This window comes from Artemia sp. Qi Xiang Cuo, chromosome 10, assembly GCF_049724085.1.
Source record: "Artemia sp. Qi Xiang Cuo chromosome 10, ASM4972408v1, whole genome shotgun sequence".
NCBI classification, from domain to species: Eukaryota; Metazoa; Arthropoda; class Branchiopoda; order Anostraca; family Artemiidae; genus Artemia; species Artemia sp. Qi Xiang Cuo.
In genome coordinates this window covers 7,356,948-7,380,772 of record NC_142803.1, presented here as the reverse complement: position 1 = coordinate 7,380,772, position 23,825 = coordinate 7,356,948, and the positions used below count along the sequence as shown (strand labels likewise).

The 23,825-nt window shown below is 36.0% G+C and overlaps 1 protein-coding gene across 1 annotated transcript in view; it reads right to left on the bottom strand.

Moving 5' to 3' along the window:
- Nucleotides 1–23,592, bottom strand: part of LOC148947429 (zinc finger Y-chromosomal protein 1) — a 69,537-nt gene extending 45,945 nt beyond the window's left edge. Inside the window, exons 1-3 of the mRNA XM_089095840.1 lie at nt 23,399–23,592; nt 9,232–9,475; nt 2,512–2,654 (exon numbers count right to left, since the gene is read on the bottom strand). Of these exons, the coding sequence (XP_088951966.1) occupies nt 2,512–2,654; nt 9,232–9,475; nt 23,399–23,508 (497 nt within the window). The 5' untranslated portion in view covers nt 23,509–23,592. The remainder of the gene's footprint in view (nt 1–2,511; nt 2,655–9,231; nt 9,476–23,398) is intronic.
- Nucleotides 23,593–23,825: the final 233 nt, after the last annotated feature.

Below are 23,825 nucleotides of genomic sequence, written 5' to 3'. Positions count from 1 at the left end.
ATTCTCTTACCCAGCTTGGAGTGATTTCATCTGTTATATGTGTCCATCCTTTTTGATATGCAAATTCATGTGTTCGACTTCGGTCAGGAGAGATCTTTTTTGGTAATATTCCTATTCGATCTGGACTTAGGCAGGGAGGGGTTCTGTCACCATACCTTTTTAATGCTTGTTTATACCCTGTGCTTTCTCGTATTTTTCCGTCGTGTTTTACGGGTCTAACTAATTTATCTTATATTGCTTATGCAGATGTTTAATTACTTATTAGCCGTTCAAAATTCACCCTAGCTAAGTCTACCCAGTTTGTTTCTAAGCTTTTTGAAAAAATTGGCCTCGTGCTTAATGCTGAAAAATGTGAGTATTTAATTTTCAATGCTAAAAACCCAAGTAGTGATTTGAGTTGTAGTTGTTTTTCAGTTAAGCTGGCTCCCGCGTTGCGTTGGCTCGGAGTAGTATCTGCTCTTCTATTTCAGCTATCCGTGCTAGTGCACTTGCAGATATTAAGAATAAGCTTAAAGCAGGCTGTGCTAAAATTGTCCCAAATCGTGGCCGACATTCTCGCAAGGCATTGGCTAAACTCTATTTAACATATTGCGACCATTCCATTCTTTTTCTATCAGGTTTACGATTTTCTATCAGGTTACTAGTGATATGAAGGATATTAGAGTTTTGTATTTCCGTTATTGTTAATATATTTTGTATTTTCCTCGTTGGTATAGAAACCGTAAGATTATTCGAATGTTTAATGCAACTGATACATTGACGTCATATAATAAGTTGGACTTCAAGTTAAAAGATGAGGCCTGCAAGTGGTTGGGTCCTTTTCATCCTCTTGTGCGATTGTTCTGTTGCATTTGTTGTACTTTATATTTAATATTGCCATAGGATTTTTTTTTCCTTTCGTTTTTGTTACTCCACTTCACCACCGTTTTAGTTGGGTCCTTTGCGTCCTCTTGTGCGAGTCTTCTTATTTGCATTTGTAGTTCTTTATATTGATATTGTTTTGCATGTGTTTTGTTTTGTATGTCTTTTCCTTTATTTTATTTTGTTACTCCACTTTTTATAATGTTAGTGGGTCAAAAAATAAATTAAATTAAATTAGTGATAGAATCTAAACTAGTACTTATAACTTCAGCAATTATGAGGACCACACTGCTTTTCAACCACGCACTAACAAAACTTTTCAAAAAGTGATAAATTTTTCAAGACACTGTCCAGTAAACCACAATATATTCGAACATTTTAACAATATAACTAACAGCCATTCTCAACGAAATAGACGACAAGCTAAAAACAACAATAAAACACGGTTCTTATGGTTGGTCAAAATTATAGGGTTACAATTAAAAAAAGACAATTTGTCCATGGACTTAAAACTCTTGGACCTTTTCAACAAATTTACCAAGACCAAAAATTGTGGATCATTTTGACGGATCACCTTCAGGTGATATATCTAGGGCCAGATTTAAACCTTTGACGCTCCTAGGCCCAAGCAATTTTGCCTCTCCGTTTTTGCGAGATTTTCGGGGAACTCCCCAGCTTCCATTCTTGGGAGAAACCTGACACTTTATAAGGGGCAACAGAACTCCCGTGTTGTTCTAAAATAACTTTTCTGTGAATAAGCAGCGCGGCGGCGGAGTGCACCTGGCCCTTTGATGATAAATCACATCAGTCCACTCAGTGGTAATTTATTGCACTCCCTGGCATGGTGCGCCCTTAGGTTTGGGCCTATTGGTAAATCCAGGCCTGGATATATGGCTGCTCTTTGCAGAAATATTATTAAACTGAAACTAAACCTCAATTATAGATTAAATTGCATTTTCACAGGAGAAGGGTGACTCCATCACCCAACTCCATCTCAAAGTTTTTTTTGTTGAATTCCACTATGGTTTCAAAGCACTTCAATTTTTTCCTTTATCTCTACGGTTATAATTTTCGTTATTTATTATCTTTTTTTGTTTTTTTTTTTTAGCTTTATTATTTACTAAGTTTTAGTTTAATCATTCGACATAATTTTAGTTTTTTTTTTCTTCATAAAAAAATTCCCTGACAACACACATTAATAGTTAAAAAAGATACAAACCCAGTGGGTGGTGGGCAAAACAAAAATTAGATTTTGTGCCAACATTTTTACAAGGAGGGGTTCTTCCGATACAAGTTAAGAAGGATTCCTTACTCTACACTAGTATACATACTCGTAATAAGGGAACATTTACTAGCAATAGGAAGACTTCCTCAAATGCTAGTTCAACAGGCTGTAGCTTCAAAATAGTGACCCTTATCTATATATTTCCCAAGCAGTAATTATAGAAAACAGATGAAAGAGAAAAATCTAGTAAGAACCACTGAGCAGTAGGACAAATACCTGGAACTGTAAAAAGGGGAAGAAAGCGATATGAATAATATTAGCAGGGTTTTACTTGTTTATTTTGTATTGTACCTGTTATGAGCCTTTGTCTTGTGATATTCCAAAGCTTTAGCATTATGAAAAGAAAAGCCACATGTAAGACATACCTATTATGAACCTTTGTCTTGTGATATTCCAAAGCTTTAGCGTTATGAAAAGAGAATCCACATGCAAGACATATGTGTTTACAATTGTCCACTGCATCCTTGGCTTCATTTGGATGAGTTTTCATGTGAACTTCCAGTGAATACTGAAATATTTAAATGTTTCAGTTTGTATTGAAAGCAAGATTGAACTTAACTTATAGATAGCAGAGAAGAGTATAAGAAAAATCGACTTACATACATTTGAGGCTCGGGGGACATCAGAGAGCTTTCGGAGGATTGTGGGCACAAACATTAGGAGATTAAACTTACAGTCTCGAAATGTTCCCGTTTTATAGTGGGGTCCGTCAAAGCAACTGCGGAGGAAGTCTCTCATGTGGGAGGTAAAACTATACAAGGTCAGATTGAAGTCCTTCAGGGTAAAGTAATCACAATGAGGGGTGCAAAGTTCTAGTTTTTTTTTATATCTATAATAGTAAGAAACAATCGTGTGTACTACATCTTTGAAACGGATAACTGAGGTGAGTTAGAAAGGAGTAGAATTGAGGTGACACATGACAAAAAAAATTCAGGTGAATTCTTCTGTTTTCTGCTTTTACACTTGAAAGCAGTCTTGAGAAAAGATCAAAATGACAGAAAAAACAAATATTTCAATAATAATATCTATTATTAACAATAAAAAACAGCTATAAAAAACAATAGAATTAGCAATACTAAAAGGAGTAATTGTGGCAATAAGAGGATTGTTGTTATTATCATATAATGCTCTTTAAGAAGCAGTAAAGAGCACCGATTCCACTAACATCTCTAAATTTTTGTTTTTTGAAGTTTTCTCCTAACATTTCCGGAAGCTCACCACCACAGCTAGCCACATTCAGTGTAAAGAGAAAGAGCCATAGAACTGACAGGAAAGATGTTGAATGTAGAAAAATTTCAAAAGCGAGAAAAAAGGAAAATTATTTCCTTTTTGCTGAGGTGTTTCTGAATAATTATGGCAATAAGAGGAGCGTTGTTGTTGTTATCTACAGCCCATCAAAAGCAGCAAAAAGCACTGATTCACTTGCTCCTCATAAATCTTTAATTTTTTAAAGTTTACCCATTTCTACTCAGAAATGGTTTTTGAAGTTTAGCCATTTCTACTCACTCTCTCAACTAGCCACTTACAGTGAATAGATAGAAAGCACAAAGAAGTCATGAATCTGAAAAGAAGAGATATTGAATATAAAAACATTTCAAAAACAAGAGCCATTTCCTCCTCCCTGAAGTATCTGAGTATTTTTATGATACTCCCTGAAGTATCATAAACTCACTATCTACTGAGGTTTTATTTTAATGGCAATTTATTCAAAGATAGGAGTGCGAGGGGATGAGCTGAGTTATCTGGTAAGTATTAGAGGGAATGGGTGACCACGTGAGGAAATAAGGAAGTATATGGGTTAAGCTAGACAGCAAAATCAACTCTTTGGGGAAAGTTTTATTGATAATAATTATTGGATAAGAATGATGAAAGAGAAAGATATGAGGGAAGTTCTAAAGCTGGGAGGATTCCTGAGATCAGCGCTAAACTATAGAGCTCTTTTTCTCAAAGTTTATGATAGATTGTGTTTATGCATGTATGTCTTTAATATTACGCACTGTTGCTTGTAGGTTTTTTCTTGTTCGTTTTTTTCAACGCACCTTCTCGGCTTTTGTACAAATAAAATATTAATTATTATGATTAGAATTTTATCGGTTGTAAAATATGGATATTTCCTGGTTTCGTCTCTTTTCCCGACCCTAGATGGGTGAATTGTGTTTTTACAATGCAAACTATTTAATACTTGAGTAACTTCTGCCCTCCTTATGGAATAAAATTACCCCCCCTCCCCTTTCAACAGGTCTTGCCCTCAAAATATTTCTTATTTTCTTACTGTTTAACACTTGGCCCTGGACTGACTCTCATATTACCAAATATTATATTCAAAATTTAAGCTAAAATCCAAAATTTGAATTGGCTTAAATATTAAAATTTCGACAGAATTTTTTTTTTTCACTGTGAGAATCTACTTGTTTTTTTTTTTTTTTTTTTTTTTTTTTTTTTTTTTTTGCACTCCATATACTGCAGATAAAGTAATGGTTACTATTTAAAATTACCAAGTTACTCTCATCCTCCTTTTAGGGATAGAAATCCCCTCCCTCTAAAAACTATATTATCAACTTCCAAGTGCTTTTCTTAGATATTGATTAGTAAAAACTTTTAAGGGATGCAAAGAATGACATGGGACAATATGTGGCTAGAGGGATAAAGGACAGGGGAGTAGCTACAGAATTTTTATTGAGGGGAGAGGGGCAAGAGGGGATGCTATTGAATTAGGTTCTATTCAAGCGGTAGTGAAGGAAAGTAACTATTTAACAAATACGCTACTTGGTGAATTTAAAACATTGGGCAATACATTATAGACAATAAGTGCATATTAAAAAAACACAAATATTAGTAAGGATGTTTGGCTTTTACTAGAATTGCCAGCAATGAGCTGCTGTGGATCACAGTAGCATAGCGTAAGCAAGTTTTTAGGTGGCCGAAGGTAACTGTAGTATACACCCAGATTTTTTCAGCCAACGTCACCATTAATGTTGCAGTCCCTATCCCCCATTCATTTCACCCAACCCCCACGCTCAGTAGAGGATTCTCAATCTCATAATTGAACCAACATCTATTCTAATAGCCCCGTGTATCGTGCTATTAATTTGCTCGTAATTTTGAATTGATTTAGCCTATGTAAGACTTAATTTCTTGTACTAAACTTATAATATACGCGACAAATTGAAATATTATTTAGGATTTTTTATTAAATTGATTTATTTGTGGGTTCACTGATGTTTGTTAATAAATAGCATTAAATCAGCAGGTCACATAATGCCAAAACGAAAATCATACGCAGCACAATAGCACTGCCAAAGTAAAGTTACAGGATAAGTCGAAGTATTACCACAGATTGTGTAACCTTATATTGTGATATATTCTCCCCACTTAAATAGCGACAATATTTCAAACTTGAAAGTATTCAAAAAATAAAGCTAGAATTAGTAACTTGTCCATTGAGCATTGTTTGACAAAGAATATCCAGAAAATCTGAACAATCTTTAGTATCATTGCGGCAGAAACCTTAGATTAATTAAAAATTGCTAGGGAAAATTGACTCCCAGAGTTTGAAAATTACCTTCCCCTTTGTATCTTCGTTAAAAAAAAAAAGAATTCTACAAAATTAGACAAAAGTTATTCTTGTGTAAATCAGGGTATGGGGGGTATATATTTCTGGAGGGGGTTACACTGAATATCGATTTAATGTCTATAATTTCCATCATAAGCAAAGCTCAGTCTACTAATGCTGCATGATAAAACTAATAACGATAGAAAAAGAGAATGGGTTGGTACCACTTGTCCGTGCACAGAAAATTTCTAAATTGTGAGAAAAATATACACATTTTGTTTAAATTCACTTGATTCTATTTTCAGCAGGCATTTTGTAAAGGATGCTGATGCAGAGATAAATGTATCAGAAGTAGCGATGGCGTTGTGTGAAATGCGACTAAATTCAATCATAATTCTTAGCACATTAATGTCAATTCTTTTTTTGGAGCTGGTTAAAAGAAGTATTTAGAAAAGCAAAAATAACGAGAATTCAGCATGGTATTGTACATAGAGGCAGTTCAAAATTTATGTGTTAATATACAAATCCAAAACGCAAGGAATAGGACGTTATCAGTGTTTATTTGACGTTTCAACAACAAATAAAAGAATCGGATTTTCAATTAAATACTGGAAATAAAAATTAAAACAATTAAATGATTCCTGGAGTGGATCCCTCTCTATCAAATCCCATGACCAAAGTACAACCGATTTGACCTATTTAGTCATAGTACAAATATCATTCTAAAAAGCAGCAAGTCCTATTTTGTTTTCAATGATTTCTTTTTCGTTCAGGAAATTATATTCACTGTAAATATCAGGGAAAAATTGACCTGAGCAAATGCGGCGAAACTGAAGCATAGAACATTTTTAAATTTTACCATTAACTAGGCTCACGTCCAGTTCCAAAATTTTTTATCAGGGTATATGAACTACCAATTAGTCATTTCACCCCCTTGACTTTCCAAAAAGTATCATCAGATATTCACACATTTTTACTTGATGATAAGGATTGAAAGGCAGTATATTCGGAGAAATATTGATGTGGGACATATTATGAAGTGTAATGGACTGCTATTCTTCTCATTTTCCTTATGTTAAAAACGAGCATGGATTAATTAAAAAAATTACGTGATCAAAAAAATGACCGAATTCGATACTTTAAACGAAGGACGATTCTAAAGCTACTTAATAAATTACAGCTATTTCCAAATTATTGGGGGGGGGATGCCCTACCCCCTTGTCCCCCCACCCCACCCCAGCAACGCCACTGATAAAGGATGTAATGAATAGCCTGTAACAATATGTGCCCTGAGGGGGATAAGGGAAATAATAAGTGGTGTGTGATAATATATGGCCTGAGAGGGATAAGGGATGCAATGAGTGGCTTGTAACAAAATATGGCCTAAGAGGGATAAGCATCACTATTCTATAACAACTTCGTCTATGGTCTCATACATTTTGCCTATATGATCTAGTAATCAGGAACTGCCACTAAGACATAATTGGGGAACTGTAGCATACCAAGGACATTTTACAATACTAAATTATATAAGAAATAAGGCAGTTCTGATGGTAATTTCTTCTTTTTTATCCAAAACCCTTAATCAAAAGCAATTTTGGGGGATTTTGTGTCATGAGGCTTAAGGTATTTAGTAATCCTTTAAGTATGTGGTATAGAACAAAAGTTTTCTAGGGACAAGTTTTCCCTCAAGTGCCAAGGACAAAAATACAACCCTTTCTTGCCCTCTTTGCCCACCTTAGATCTATTTAATCCTGAAATCCACATTCTTCTAACATTTTTCCTTTGATTGTTTCCTAATTATGAAGCTTTTAGGGCAGTATAACATTTCCATCAACATTGAAGCCATATTGAAGCATGAAAACAAATCAGTCAGAGCAAGTATTTTAATTTGACAACACTTTTTTCCATTATAAAAATGCTCATTATTTATCAATTTTAAAAGCGACTTCAAAGAAAAGCTACATCTTCTTAAACTGTTAGGTGTCATTAGTGCCATTACTAGCCAAAATGCTTGAGGGGGGGGGGCAAGAGATTTTACCAACTGACTGGCCATTTTTACCGACTGTTTTTGTCAATATAATTAGAATAACGTTCGTTTCGAATAAAATATGGAAATTTACTGCACGAGTCGGTAAAACCACTGCATTTCTATTTCAATGCTGTTTATTTTAACCAAATGGAAAATTCTGGCACCATCCATAAAATCACGGCAGGAGTCGGTAAAACTGCTGTGTTTACTGATCAAGTTCAAAATTTCTGTAGATGATATGTCAGTATTGTCGTGGTCTTTATTGAATCAAACAAAGAATTTTAGCGGTGTCAGAAAAATCGTGGCACAAAGCGCCACGATTTTACCTTTTTTTTTACCGAGTAACCAAAAACATTGGGAGGGGGGCGTCCTCCCCCATACGTGACGGCTCTGGGTGTCATGGGTATATGCATTTACCCCCTCCCCCCTTATGGCTGTTTGGTCTCCAATCACTTTTGACTTATAAAAAAATGTACTTAGATAATTTTTTGCTGATTCTTTACCATTCTTTACCCTTATTCTTTGCTGATAATTGGGTGCCTATCATTACAGAAATCTGCCTAATTGCATATGGAGGTCTTTTTCACTAAAAATTAGAACCCAGATTTTCCTGATTTTTTAAAATTTATATGGTTGTGTTAAGCTAGCCAAGTGGTTAGCACACTAGACTTCAAATCCTGTGTTCATAAGGGATGTGTTCGATTCCTGATGTTGCTGATTATTTGGTTTGGAATGGGGGTCAGTGGTGTGACTCTGTAAGCTCAGCCAGAATCAACCCAGCTCCAAGGTACCTAAAGAAATCTTGGGGGAAAACACAGGAAGAATTGGATGATTTGCCCCCAACCCTTGTGACCAAAGGCAGGGAATCAGGATACTGGTATCTGCTGTATGTGGACCATTCGTCAGCATGAAAAGCATAGCATATATTAAAAACGTAACCTAACCTAGCTACCTTTTAGCCCCCTAAACCCCAAAAATTATAGAACCCCAAAAAATCTTCGTCATGGAGTGAGCAATATCTCACTATGCAGTGGAAAAATGTTGGCAAAAATGTTTTGATTTTGATGTCTTGTGTACTTTAAAATCATTTTTTTTTTTTTTAGATAGCCAAGGTATTTGCTCTTGGGGACGTGCCATTCGAGTATTTGAAAACACGGAAATAAAACTGGACTGCAAAGCTATATGCAAAGGAAACTGCCACTGGAAGTGGCAGTACAACAAGCAACTATTGAATTCAACCTATAGCATGCAAAAAAAAGAAAAAAAAAAACTATTTGGTTGTGTGCTGAAAGTTTCCACTTAACCAATCCAAATAATTGAATTTCTTCTTCACTGCCCTTAGTACTATTGAGGCAAGTCTTCTGGGGATGAGTATTTTGTTACTATGACCAACTTACAGATTATTACCAAATAGCTTACCCTATATGAGGGTTAAGATAAGTGGCAAAAAAGATGCTGGATTTATTTGTGGCTTGTGTTAATCAATCCTAACACTAATACCTTTAATGGAAACTGCATGCCACAGTAAATACAGTAGTAACGAATTGTAGAATTCTTGTGTTTTTTATGCTTATGTTGAATAGTTAGGGACACAGTCTCAAACTGTTCAGTGCATTCGTCACAACTGATTTTATCTGTAGTATATCCATTAGATTTTCCATCAGCTTTGATTGCAGGCTTCCTATTGAACCTTCCTTGTTTCTGGAGTGCATTTAATATGGGTATTTCCCCAGTGGCATGTTTCCTAAAAATAAAACTTAGTTAAACAATTTTGCTTACATAAATTTCTACAAAAAAAAGGGCGGGGGGGGGGGGGACAAAGTGTACTAAAAACTAGCTTCAACTCTCTCCATGGTCCCAAAATGCTAGGGTAGTTTTGAAACATGTTGCAAGATTTTGAATACCATGATGAGCCAGAAACTTCCAACATGAATCTAGTTCAAGTAGTAAGAAAATTGAATAAAAAACACAACTATATATATATATATATATATATATATATATATATATATATATATATATATATATATATATATATATATATATATATATATATATATATATATATATATATATATATATATATATATATATATATATATATATATATATATATATATATATATATATATATATATATATATATATATATATATATATATATATATATATATATATATATATATATATATATATATATATATCTGTTTTAATGAAATTCTATGAATAATATTTTCAAAATTTGAGCCAATGAAAACCCAAAATTAAGCAAAAATGCTTTGGTCAAAATTTAGAAGGTAAAGACCTGTTATATATGTAATCTTCTAAGCCCTAGGAATAAGGAAAGGGTAGAGATAGCAGCTTGAAAATACCTTCCCAGAGTATATATTAGGCCCTGGATTGATTCCTGGAAGTTTCATTGACCTAACTCAAATACATTCTAAGTTAGCCAGAAGCCCCTCAGCTAGAATTTTACCCTATTTCATAATAACAAATAATAAACTATTTTGAAAAAAGGTATATATTCTAGGTAAAACATTTTAGTCTAGGGGTTTCTTACTACCTCGGAAAGTAGTTGAGTTGGGTGAGTAAAATTTTCAGGATGAATCCAGGGCTAAAAATAAATCGTGGGAAGGTAGACTGACCAAGCAGCCCAGTAATCTGTCCAGAGGAGGGCAACAAAACGTATTAAAGATCTCTGTGACGTCCCATATCCATCCTGTCTCCATAAGCTCAGAATACCATTTCTAATGAATAGATGCAAATGAGGCAATGTGATAACAGCATACAACCTTCTAAATGCTGAGGATACCATTCCTGACCTTTTCCAACAAAACAATGCAAAGACAACTTGTGGTCACCCTCATAAGCTTTTCTAGAAAAAGGTAAATACCAGAGTAAGGAACAATTTTTTTCAAATAGATTTGTCAGCTTGTGGAGCTCCTCAGTAAAAAAAAACAGTGACCTCTACCTGTGTAGATGTGTTCAAGTCATCAGTGGATAGGGAGTGCCTCAATAAACCATGTACCACAGCTTAGGATCACACATATGATTAAATATCATCACTAAGGCTGGCAGCAGTGGCGGATCCAGGTGGGCGAGGGGGGGGCACGCGCCCCCTAACGTAGTCTAATGTAGTGTAACTGACTTAATTGACGCAAGATTGCGCTAATTAAACTTGCTCCTAACCCAAGTTTATCAGATCAACCTATTTTTCACCCCCCCCTATAAAAAAATCCTGGATTCACCCCTGGCTGGCAGACACAGGATTCATCCTATAACCAGCAAGTGTAATTTAAGGCATTACCAAGCTACTATGCCAACTCTTTTTTTTTTTTTATTCTAGAGCTTAGAAGATTGTATACATGCAAGAGATTGGATACATATCTGAATTTTGACAAAAACAAATTACCTTATTTTGAGTTTTCTCTCTTGGTATCAGTGTACAATTAGGCATGTTGGGAAGGATATATGGTATGAAAACAATTCTTGTTATGAAACAATCACAAGCTATGAAAACTTCATAAAATACAGAAAAATTAGAGTTCATCCTTCCTAGAAGCAATCTGCTTTACTTTATCCCTACCCCCCTAATATACATAGCACAAACTATATACTCCCTATGCATTTTCCTATGTGCTGCTTTTTTTTTTACTTTAATACCTGTAAATGGAAGCAATGTTGACAAAATAAGTTGTCATTCAAACCATCAATTGACAAGGAATTTTGCAACAAGCCCTAGTAATTAGTTTGGGACTCACCTGATCTGTCAGCACACTATCTTCACTGATTGGCAACTACGCAATCATCCTATTGCTGGAAAGTGCAATTTAAAGTGATTTTAAGACTAAATGCATTGGATATCCAAGATGCCAAAACCAAATCCCTTGAACCACTTCCACCAGCCCTAGCTGTCATCCTGGATTTTGATGTAAAAATTAAGGAAGCTGTGAAAATATTTTTTTGTAAATTTAAGCATGAAGTAATTGTAGATATGCATCATAGGTTTCAAGCCATTGAAACACGGAGATACCCTTGAACAAACATCTGATAATGCCATCAACCAGGACTTGCTGAATTGTCTTGTAGACTCACAGGCACAGGCTTTGAAAATTGATCTTTGCAATATGTGCATTAATAGGATTTAATGACCCAGGGTACCTACGAAATAAAGCAACACTTAAGCAAGCATAAAGTAAGCATAAGCAAAAGTAAGCACAATATTATGTAAGCATAAGTATGGTATATAAGCACAAGCATAGCAGGATACTGCATCTTCTTTCTTTTATCCTTTTAAAAGGACCCACACTTCTTCAAGGCAAACACAAAACAATCACTAGAACCAAGCTCAGCTGGCTTACACACTATTATTGGTTACCTTCAAAAAGGTATACATAAGAGGGCGCAAGGCTTGCTTCTTTTATGCACTACTACTCACTTCCTTTATGCACTACTACTCACAAAACTACTACTTCTATATATCTTCTAATAAATTTACTACCCACATAAGGCATAGCCTACATACGAAGGCGCTAGACTCACTTCTTGTATGCACTACTACTCACTAATAACTCATGTCTTCCTCTTACACCAACTCTGCCCATAGGTTGAGCCTTTTAGGTGGCCCGATAGCTCTTCCAATTCATGTTTTGGTTGGTTCAGGAAAACCCTTATCCATAGCACAGGTTCTGGCGCTAGGTATTACATTTGTTGCTATTGGTGCTATTGGCGTTTGGGATAAGGGGGAGCTGCACCATTTGTGATGTGATTCTATTGGAGACATGGAATCTGTTCCAGCAAGCTTAATGGGAGATTTGTTTTGCGGCAAAGTTGACCTGGGTGTGCATTGGTGATTATCAGGATTATATTGTGAATGACCAGAAATGTGTTTTCTGTTCCTTCTAATCACTGACCCCTCTTCTGTTTTCACTGTATATGATCTAGGCTGCTCTGAATGGGCAACCACCATTGCTGGATTCCAAGCACCATGTGGGGAGTTTTGAACACAGACACTATCCCCTACTTCAAGAAGGGCTAAAGCTTTGGCTGATTTATTGTAATAATGCTTTTGCCATTGTTGCATTTTCTCTCGACTTTTAAGAAATACTTCGACTGGTACTAGTTTCTTTTGTAGATGATCGACTGTGCATGGTAGGGTTATATTGCAACTGCCGACTCATAAGGAGTTGTGCTAGAGAAGCAAGGCCATCTACATGTGTATTTCTATACTCTAGTAATCCCAGGTTGGGGTCATCACCATTTTCTAATGCCTTTGTCATCAGGTTCTTAGCAATCTGGACTGATTTCTCAATTAGGCCATTTGACTGTGGGTAGATTGGGCTGGATTTGATGTGCATGAATCCCCAGGCTTCTGCAAGTCTTTGGAATTCTGCTGAGGAGTACTGAGGGCCATTATCTGATATGAATGTCACAGCTATTCCATTTCCAGAAAAATGAGTTTTCAATTTAGTACTTACTGCATTTGAAGTTCAGCTGTTCAACTTCAAAAAAACGGCTATGATAATCTGAAGTGATCAAGAAATCCACTCCATTCCACTTGAAATGGTCAGATGGAACCTTCTGCCAAGGAAGAGGCAGGATAGAATGGTTGATTAAAGACTCATTCTGATTTGAGGGCATTTTCTTAGCACACGTTCTGCATTTCCTAACTTACTCCTCAAAGTCAATGTTAAGACCTGGCCAGTATATTAACATGCAGGCCCGTTGCTTCGTTTTTTCCACACCAGGATGGGCTGTATGCAATTGTTTTAAGATTTCAGGTTGTAACATTTGGGGTATTACAATTCTATCCCCTTTAAAGATGATGCCATTTTCAGCCGAAAGCTCATGCTGAATGTTCCAATAATTGACTATGCTTGACTGGCACATTTTCCTTCAGCTTGGCCATCCAGACTCTATGGTCTTGAGAACAGAGTTCAACTGGGAGTCTTTATTGGTTTCGAGTTTGATTTCTGCCAATTTGCTGTCACTCACTGGTATATGTTTTGATGATTTGATGTACATATACATCTATTTCCTTCTCTAGTTTATCATCAGTATCAGGTAGGCCTAAGTGCAACCTGGAGAGGGCATCAGCAACAGGAATTTCTGATCCAGGAGGAAATTGTAGGTGGTGATCATAAGGCTGAAGCTGCAACATCAGTCACTGAACTTGAGGTAGGGCCTTGTGGATTGGATTGGCAACACTAGTCTCCAGTGGACAATGATCAGTAATGACACTTACACGTCTTCCATACAAGTAATGGTGAAAATACTTGCAACCATAAACAATTGCATAAAGCTCTTTTTTTCAAGTTGTGAATATTTTTGTTCAGTCTTATTCAGTGCTGGAGATGCATAGGCCACATCTGCCCCAATACAGCAAAGATGAGCTCCCAAGCCATGGCCAGAGGCATCAACTATCAATTCTACGTTTTTACTGGTATAGTCAAAGAATGATGTGTTTGAGACAATGGAAGATTTAAGCTCAGATAATACTTTATCATGCTCTTGGCCCCAACTGAATGTGTCTTGTTTAGCAACTTCACGTAGGGTCTTGTTTTGAGTGGACATGTTTGGTATGTACTTTCTCAAGTAATTCAGCATTCCTAAGAGGGTGAGGAGCTCTTCTTGGGTCTGAGGACTGGGCATTTGATTGATAGCTTCTATTTTCTCTGGATCAGGCTTTAAGCCTTCTGCTCAATAATATGTCAAAAGTAACAGACATTGCTAACACCAAACTGGCATTTTTCCTTATTAAACCTTACTCCCTTCTGCAGTGCTCGATCTAGAAGGGCTTTCAGTCACTCATCATGCTCCTCCTTGGTTCCCCCAAATACCAGGATGTCATTAATTATAACTGTGAATCCATTTAGCCCTTCAAACGTTTCTTCCATTCTCCTTTGAAACTCGTCTTGGGCTGAAATTATGTCAAATGGCATTCTCAGAAACAAACACCTTCCATATATGGTGCTTAATTTCATCATATAAGATGCACTTTCAGACAGTGCAAGTGACCAATACCCAGATCGTGCATCCAGTTTGCAAAAGACAGTAGCACCATGAAGTTTTGATGTTACACATGGGCGTAGGGAGGGGTTTGGGCAGGGGGGGGCCGCTGCCCCCCCTAAACCATCAAATTTGCATTAGATATGGCTGAAAAAGCATATGGTTTGGAAAAAGCAGTTGATAAAACTCCATCACACTATCGACTACCCCCCTCCCTAGACAATATGCTGCCTAATGCTGCCTACGCCCATGATGTTACATCTTCTAGTGTTGGTATTAGGTAATAGGGCAGCCTCATGCATTTGCTTAAGTCTAGTGGATCTATGCATAATCGAACACTTCCATCTTTTTTCTCTGCCATTACTGTTGAATTGACCCAATTAGTGGGTTAGGTAACCTTCTTGATTATACCATCTTCTCCATGCGTGTCAGCTCTTGCAGCAGTTTACTCTTCAGTGCTACAGGGACTCTTTGGGCAGGATATGCAGTAGGTACAGAACCTTCCTTCAGATGTATGCTGCATTCACCCTCCAGAAAACTAATACCATCAAAGACAGTTTTGTACTGATCTTGTATACAAGCGTTTGATTTGCTTGAATTAATATTGAGGATCAGCTTAATCTATTTCGGGTTGATGCTTGACCTGTAGCCAATGATGGGAGTGGATGGTGATATAGAATTTGTGGGTCACAACTTTGCTAGACTTATGGCTACATGGTAAATCACAAACTCCAACAACTGGTATCTTGGAACCACAATAGCTGGGGAATCTTTGACTAGTTGGATGAAGCTTCGGTTTAGAATTGAGCTGATCAAACATTGATTTAAGAATGATATTAGCGTGGGCACCTGTATCTAGCTTGAAGCAAACAGGAAGCTGATTGTTTATTACCAGGGTTGCAATTGCTTCATCCTATTCACTCTTCTGATTAATAACATACAAGAATACTGTATCAACTTCTTCTGGGACTGTGTCTGTTTGTTGGATTCCTTCATCTATTATACTCACAATCTTGCTCCTACACACTTTTGCAAAATGATTTGGCTTTTTGCAGTGGGAGCAAATTTTTCCTTTTGCTGGGCAAACATGTTTAGCTGAATATGCTCCACCACAAAAGTAGCATTCTTTACTTTTGGAGGTATTGCTTGTGAAGTCTCTCTGACTGTGGAAGAAACTTTGGGGTGAGTTGTGAGTAACATCATCTATTTCCTGTTTAATAGGTAAAGATTTACATCTGCTAAAGGACTTTAACTAAAGCCTGGGTCGTTTTGTGGGTTCTGCATCTTGTTACAGTGTTTAAAGTCAAGGAATCCCCTTGAGCCAGGAGTCTCTCCCTGACTGCCTGGTTTCTTATTCCGCAGACAATTTGATCACAAATCATCTCATCAGGTTCCTTGTAAAGGAACAGTTTTGCTAATGTCTTTAAGTCAGTAATATATTTTTCCACACTTTTGCTTTCTAACTGGTCCTGCTTTTGAGAAAGAAACCTAGCAAAGAGAGTATTTTTCTTTGGGCTAGCATATTTTTATAAGATTGAAAATGTCCAAAAACGAGCACTTAGAATAATAAATGGTGAAGGAAAGGTTCCATATCATTATCTTCTAGGTAAGTTCAAGCTCACCACGTTGGCTGAGACAAGGAACCTCCTGTACCTTCGTTTTGGTACCAAGACTCTGTCTGTTCCTCAATTAAGTTCCATCATCCCCAAATCCTACTTTCCTGCCTGCAACAGACCATTCCAAATAAAATCCCAAAAAGTCCCCAAACTGACTCCCATCCACACTAAACAATAAAGATATTGGAAGAGTTTTGTTGAGTGGTACAATAGCCAGGAGAATTAGTCTTTAATTTTATTGTTATTGATTTTTTTTTTCTTTTTGACTTTTTAATTAAGTGTTAACCTTTTTCATACATATATTTTTTTTTACAATGAATTATGTTTGAAGTGAATGTCACATTCTTTTGATGATATATGTGTGTATGCTCTTTGTTATATATATATATATATATATATATATATATATATATATATATATATATATGTGCCTTTGAAATATATATATAGTGGTTTTTTTTTTTGACAAAAAATTCAAATTTGGCAAAACATGCAGCAAAAGAAATTTTAAAAATAAAATTCTATTCTATTCATATTTCCAAAACTGTGCAAGGAGAGGCTCTATATTGTGGGCATCATCATCCTCAAGTTCAAAGGTATTGAAAATTTCTCTGCCCTTTTCTCCTGTCCAAATTAAGAGGTAAGTGCACAAGGATTTTTCACTTTTTTCAGACAGAGTTCCAGCAAACATGGGTTGGGTATGTTGCTCAAATTGATTCCATTCCTCTGCAAGGGAACTAGAGTCGAAATTTATAGAAGGCTGTTGAACATCCATGGTAACTTGAAGGATCCCACTTCTGACACCATGCATATTTGTATTAATAGGATTTAATGACCCAGGCTACCTACAAAATAAAGCAAGACTTAAGCAAGCATAAGGTAAGCATAAGCAAAAGTAAGCACAAGCATTATATAAGCATAAGCCTGGTACATAATCACAAGCATAGCAGGATGCTGCAATCTTGATAACCATTTAGAGAACAAAATGAAGCAGTTTGTAGTCAAAGATAGAGACAGGCAGAGATGCAAGCTGAACCTTGTTGTGTTTGGAGTGCCAGCAAAACCAGATGATGATCAGTTTATCCAGCAGTATTTGTCCCAAGATTATAACCTCCCAAAAATTTCCATCATAAATCCCCATCACTTAGCTAACCAAAATAGACCAACTAATTCAAACTCATCCATCATTTTCTCTGTTGTGAACCTTGCAACAAAGAAACAAATTCTTCAGAAGTCATATGAAACAAGAGGAACTGGCAGAATTCAGTTCAGAAATGACGCATCCAAAGCAGAAAGGACTAAAAGAGCAAAACTGTATGAAGAGATCCAAGCTTGGCGAGCAAATGGTGAGAAAGATATTTTGATTTGGGGAGGCAAAATAGTATAAAAAAACTTTCTACCTCCTGCCCCTCCAGCTCAGATGAAACTTTTAGTGGGCAGTCAAAACTTGTACATAGTTTCTCTTGTAGTGCATTATTAAATGTAAATGATACTTTTTCTAGCAGGGAGCTGCACAACAGCTTTTACAGTGCTAAATCTGAACAATCTAATGGGGAGTTGGACAACAGTTTTTATAGTCCTAAACCTGAAAAAACCATTGAGTCACCAAGTTCTAAAAGATCATCAACTGCCTTTGTGAAGTACTGTTATTTAACTGGAATGCCTCTCAACCCGAAATCCAACTAGGGTCACAGGTGGTCATGCCCTCTAAGTCAATTGTATACCTGGGTCTGCCGATCGGTGAAACTCTTCAGCATACACGAGCACTACTTGTAAAGCACATCGAGAAGAAGATCAGGTCAGCTTATGGAGCTTCGGTTTCCTCCAAGCGTAATCTAAATAGGTCGCTGCGTGCACAAATATTTGTTGCTGTTGCCTTACCCCATGTTCTTTACCTTTCGCCGTTCTGGAAGTTACTTACAAATTCGAATAAAGTAACTATAAGAAGAATATTCTTCAGGTACCTCAAGTTCCTACTTGAGATGCCATTAAGAACAAGTAATTCTTACCTAATGAGGCGGTATTCAGTACCTGATCCATTTACTGCGGTGGAAGCGTGTCTTGAAAAGTACCGTGATAGAGTAGAAGCGAGTAACCACCAGTGGACTGCCATTCTTACATAGTTGTATTATAGTTCCTTCGTGATTAGTTTCATTTCAAGAAGTTTCGTTGTGTTTTGTATGTGCGTTTTCTTCTCTTTTGTTTTTTATCCGTCTTTTGTTCAATTGTGACGGGTTTTTCCAATATATTTATTATTTATTATTATTATTATTTGATAGTAAAAGCTATGAGAACATTAGTTGCCGTAGCATTATCTTCAGCAATGTGACTGTCTAACTTCTAAGTTTCAAGAAATTAAGTATGTTGTTGCATCAGGCACTTCATGACATTTCCACCTTCTGTGAATTGAGACCCAAAAGGACTACTATTCCTCTGGCACAACAACATATACAGATACCAGGATACAAAATTGTGAGCAACGTATCAAAGCAAGAAGGAAGGGGAATAGTCCTCTAATCCTAGAAAGTTTCAAGGTAGGAAATATTGATTCTGATTATGAACCTTATTTAGAACAAGTGTGGGTATCACTAAACCCCCCTGGAGAACCAATTCATATTGGTACAATTTACAAAAGTCCAAGTTCCCCCAATTTAGAGAAGACCCTCGATGAAGTTATAAAATCAATTGATAGAAAAGTTGCACTGACAGGAAACCTTCTCATAGTTGGAAATTTTAACCTACATTCCATTGAATGGACAGATGGCTGCAGCTCCTCTGAACAGAAATCAGTTGAACCATTTCTTGAGTGCCTAGCAAACAAATCACTTTACCAAGCTGTAAACTTTCCAACTAGGTACTGGGATGGCCAGTCACCATCATTATTGGACCATGTAATAGTAAGCAATCACAAAGTATTATTAAATGTAGCCCCACTACTGCCCTTTGGGGCAAGTGACCATGCTGCTATACAATGCTCCCTTAGACTGTACCCTGAAAAATCAGCTTTTACAAATAATGTGTATAGAGATTACTATCTAATGAGGCAATAGTTGGCAGGGTGTGATTGGTCCTTTATCACTGAGAATGATGTGGAAAAACCATGGAGCATGATAAAGAAAATACTGCTAGAGGTCTCAAAGATAAACACTACAGTAAGATGGAATCAAAAACCTATAACATTGCCATTCATGACCAAAGAAATAGGGAGAGCAAGAAATGAAAAGGAAAAGTTTTGGAAAGTATATTAGCCGAATATATACCATAAGAATAATTACAAAAATATACCAAGATAGAGTGATGATAGAGGGGGTAAAGCAGTTCCAAACAGATAGGAAACAGATGGTTAAAATAATTGGAAGGGATAGAAGGACATTCTTCTCTGAGGTGGCTGCTGCTGGAAGTGGTGTCCCCCAGGGAACAGTATTGGGTCTGACTCTATTCAATATGTATATATATAAATGATATGCCATGAATACTTAATAGCAAAGTAAGCCTCTATGTTGATGACTCAAAATTTATTGGTTGTGAAGAGACAGCAGAAAATATTGAGTCAACACAACTGGACCTTGATGCATTCACTCATTGGACTAATATTTGGAAGCTTGAATTCAATGCAAGACTCTCCACCTGTGGAAGAAAAATCCACACACTCAGTACCATATGAATTGTAGTGATGGGTCTTGTAAAGCTATTTCCAGCAGCCACGCAGAGAGAGATCTTGGTGTCCTGGTAGATGACAAGTTGAATTTCCATATTTATGCACAAGCAACAATTGCAAAGGCTAACCAAACACTGGGCTTAATCAAAAGAATGTTCACCAGCAAATCCCCAAATGTTATTATTAACCTGTATAAGAGTCTACTTTGACCAATGCTAGAATTTGAAATGTGTGTTGCATGCCCAATCAACAAGACTGATCAAGCAGCAATGGAATCAGTCCAAAGGACAGCAACAAAATGTATTAAAGGCCTCTGTGATGTTCCATATTGATTCAGTCTCCACAAGCTCAGAATGCCATCTCTAACATATAGATGTAAACAAGATGATGTGATAACAGCATACAAGCTTCTAAATGCTGAGGATACCATTCCTGACCTTTCCCAACTGGACAATCCTAAGAGAACTCATGATCACCACCATAAGCTTTTCCAGAAACAAGCAAATACCAGACTAAGGAACACATTCTTTTCAAATAGAGTAGTCAGCTTGTGGAATTCCCTCAGTGAAAAAACAGTGACATCTACCAGCATGGAGGCATTCAAGTCATCAGTGGATAGGCTCAATAAGCCATGGACCACTGCTTGGGGCCCCACAGAGGACTAACCATCATCAGTGAAGCTGGCAGACACAGGATTCATCCTATCACTAACAAGTGCAATTTAAGGTAAATAAAGAAACAGAAAAATACATGGGAAATACATAATTGGGTTAAATATTTTGCACATTGAGAAGAAGGAGGTTGTTGGGGTTAAGTGAAGTGCTTTTCAAAATGAGTTGTTGTGCATATCATGAAGTAGTAATTGTTCTCTTAGCATGTTTCTTTCTTAACAGGCCTAATTGTATGCTGATTCCTTAAACTATTTGTCATTGACAGTAAAATTCCAGTTTAGCTACTTTTTGCTATCCTGGAAAGGGGTTAGGTTAGGAAAATGCAACTTTCAGCAATAAATCCAGGGCCAAAAACATGCTCTGGGAAGGTATTTCTATGGTTCTATTTTAACCCTCTTCTGATTTCTAAGGCTTAGAAATTTGTATACTTGAGAGGTCTATTACTTATTACAATTTTGACAAAACAACATTTTACCTTAATTTTCAATTACCAGTTTCTTTTTCTCTAGTTTCACTTCTGAAAATACAATTCTTTTTAGTTGAGTTGAACTTTAAGCCATATAATTGTTTATTTCCTAAACTTAAGAAGTGTATTTGCAGATCTTTGAAACCTTATAAATTAGGATTGAGCAAAGTTGTGAAGCTGAGAACACTTTTCTTGTTCTTTATTTAAGCATAAGATCAATTTTGCAAGGTTTTACTTTGATAAAACAAAGATTTTTAAAGGTCAGTACCCTCTAGAGGGAGAAGGAGTGGCAGTAGGTACTTCATAACACCTTTCTGGACATACATTAGTCTGTAGACCTACCTCTGAAAGTTGCAATTTTGACTCTTACTAATGATATATTTCAACTCAAGATAAAATTCTGTTTCTATAACCATTTCTGGCTATTCTTGGCTATGTCAAGATTTTGCTAAACAGAAATTTTTTCCAAATTTTAAGGTTTATTTCTAAATTTAAAAAATATATTTACAGATTTTTAAAACCTTTTAAATTGAGATTAAACAAAGGGTAAATTTGCAGTTGGCCTTATAATTTAGCTAAGATGAAAGTGAAAATGTCATTTGATGCCTTTTTTATGCTCTTTCATAATTCAATAATTGCTTCTGGGGCTAATTGGCTCTTGAGCCCTTAAAGGGGACCCAAAGGTATTTTATATGAATAATGAAAGAGCATAAAAAAAGTATCAAATGATGTTTTCACTTTCATCCTAGCTAAATTATATGGCCCACTGCAAATTTACTATGAAATTTACTGTTGCCCTAATGTGCAAATAGGCCTATATACCCTGAATTGTCAACAGCAAAGTTTTGAATCATAAACAAGTTTTGTTTATAAAAAAGTTTTGAACCATAACTGGAACAAGCTCCCCTTTGAAGTCATCAATGCCAACTCATTAAACTTGTTCAAGCAGGAACTGGACAAATACTACAGTGAAAGTGCCTATAGCTTTTGTCAATTTAAAAGATTTTTGTAGAGGCCCTGTGGCCTATTTTTTTTGCATTATATTATTATTATTATAAAATTCAGTGCTATTTTTGTCAATGGCATTTGAAATAGTAGGAAACATGAGCCAGGAGGCGGTTGACACCCCTCCTGCCCACCCCCCTTATGGGCACCCATAGTAGGAAAACAGTTTATATTTGAGTTGCCTAATAGATGAGCTTTGAATTGATATAAATAAGCATTTTTGGAATATATTACTCTTGAATAATCTATTTATAAACCAGTGATATGTTTTTAAGCACTTTTCATTAACTTAACTAGGCTAGGGTTGATAACTTCTTTGTGCAGTTACAAAAATAAAATACCTTTGGGGTCCCTTTAAGGGCTCAAGATGCAATTAGCCCCAGAAGCAATTATTGAATTATGAAAGAGCATAAAAAAGGCATCAAATGACATTTTCAATTTCATCTTGGCTAAAATATAAGGCCCACTGCAAATTTACCAAACAAAGGTTTAAGGTTCTAAGCACTTTTCTTTCGGCTTATTTGAACAGATAATCTATTTTGAAAGGTTTGACTTTTGTAATTAAAAGGCTGTTGAAGGTGATCAAAGATCTATGCCCTTTGGAGGGAGAAGGAGTTAAGATAGGTGTTATTGTCTCAGGTTATCATTAAGGATTTAGGGTAAATTTTTACCAAATCATATTATTGACTTAGGAATAAAGTGAATATACTACTTGATGCCTTTTTTTATGCTGTCTCTAAATATAATAATCATTTTTGTTGGAAATAAATTTTACCCCCACCCCTATATACCGATTCAGGGTAGGCTAGCCTATATATTTGCACATTAGGGGGGTGGGGTACAGTTTAAACTTACCTCCCACTTATATTAGAAATAAAATTTACCCCCACCCTCCCTAATATGCAAATATATACCTTTAAGTGGTATGTATAGGGGTGGGGGTGAAACATATTTCCAACAAAAAGTATTATTATATTTAGAAATATCATAAAAAAGGCATCAAGTAGTATATTCACTTTATTTGTAAGTCAATAATGTTATTTGGTAAATATTTACTGGCTTTAGATACATTCTTTTGGTCACCTGATAACTAGGCTAGTCCTAGGCTACTTTTTAAGATAGCAACAAGTACTGAATTAGAATTTTACCCCTAGATATTATTGTTTGGGTGGCATGGCTCTGAACACAAACTGATGTTGACAGAAACAGTTGATATGGGAAATCCAAAATGGCCTTAGCCTACCTGAAATGTATCTGAAGTTCTTCTTTTGATTCAAATTTGACATCACAGAACACACAACTTTCCTGTTGATTTACTGTCAATATTTGGGAGGTTGATGCAGCATCTGACATAGTCCAGTTCAGCAGTAACAAGTATATTTTGAATACCTATCCAGCCCAGACAACTTGAATAGGCCTAATTCAAACCTTTGGGCTACTATACGCTATCAATCGAATAAATTTTCTATTTGGCTAAGGCTAAGAATGAATTAGATTGTTGCCAAATTGTTCGATTGTAAATATGCTAAATAAGACTATATATTTTAACAAGATTGACCTAAAACCTGCCTCTAACTTGAAAGAGGTATGATATTCTAACTCGTAAGCTGTCAGATAGAATATTTTAATACAATATTTTAACAATTATCTTTTGAAATTTAATTGGCAAT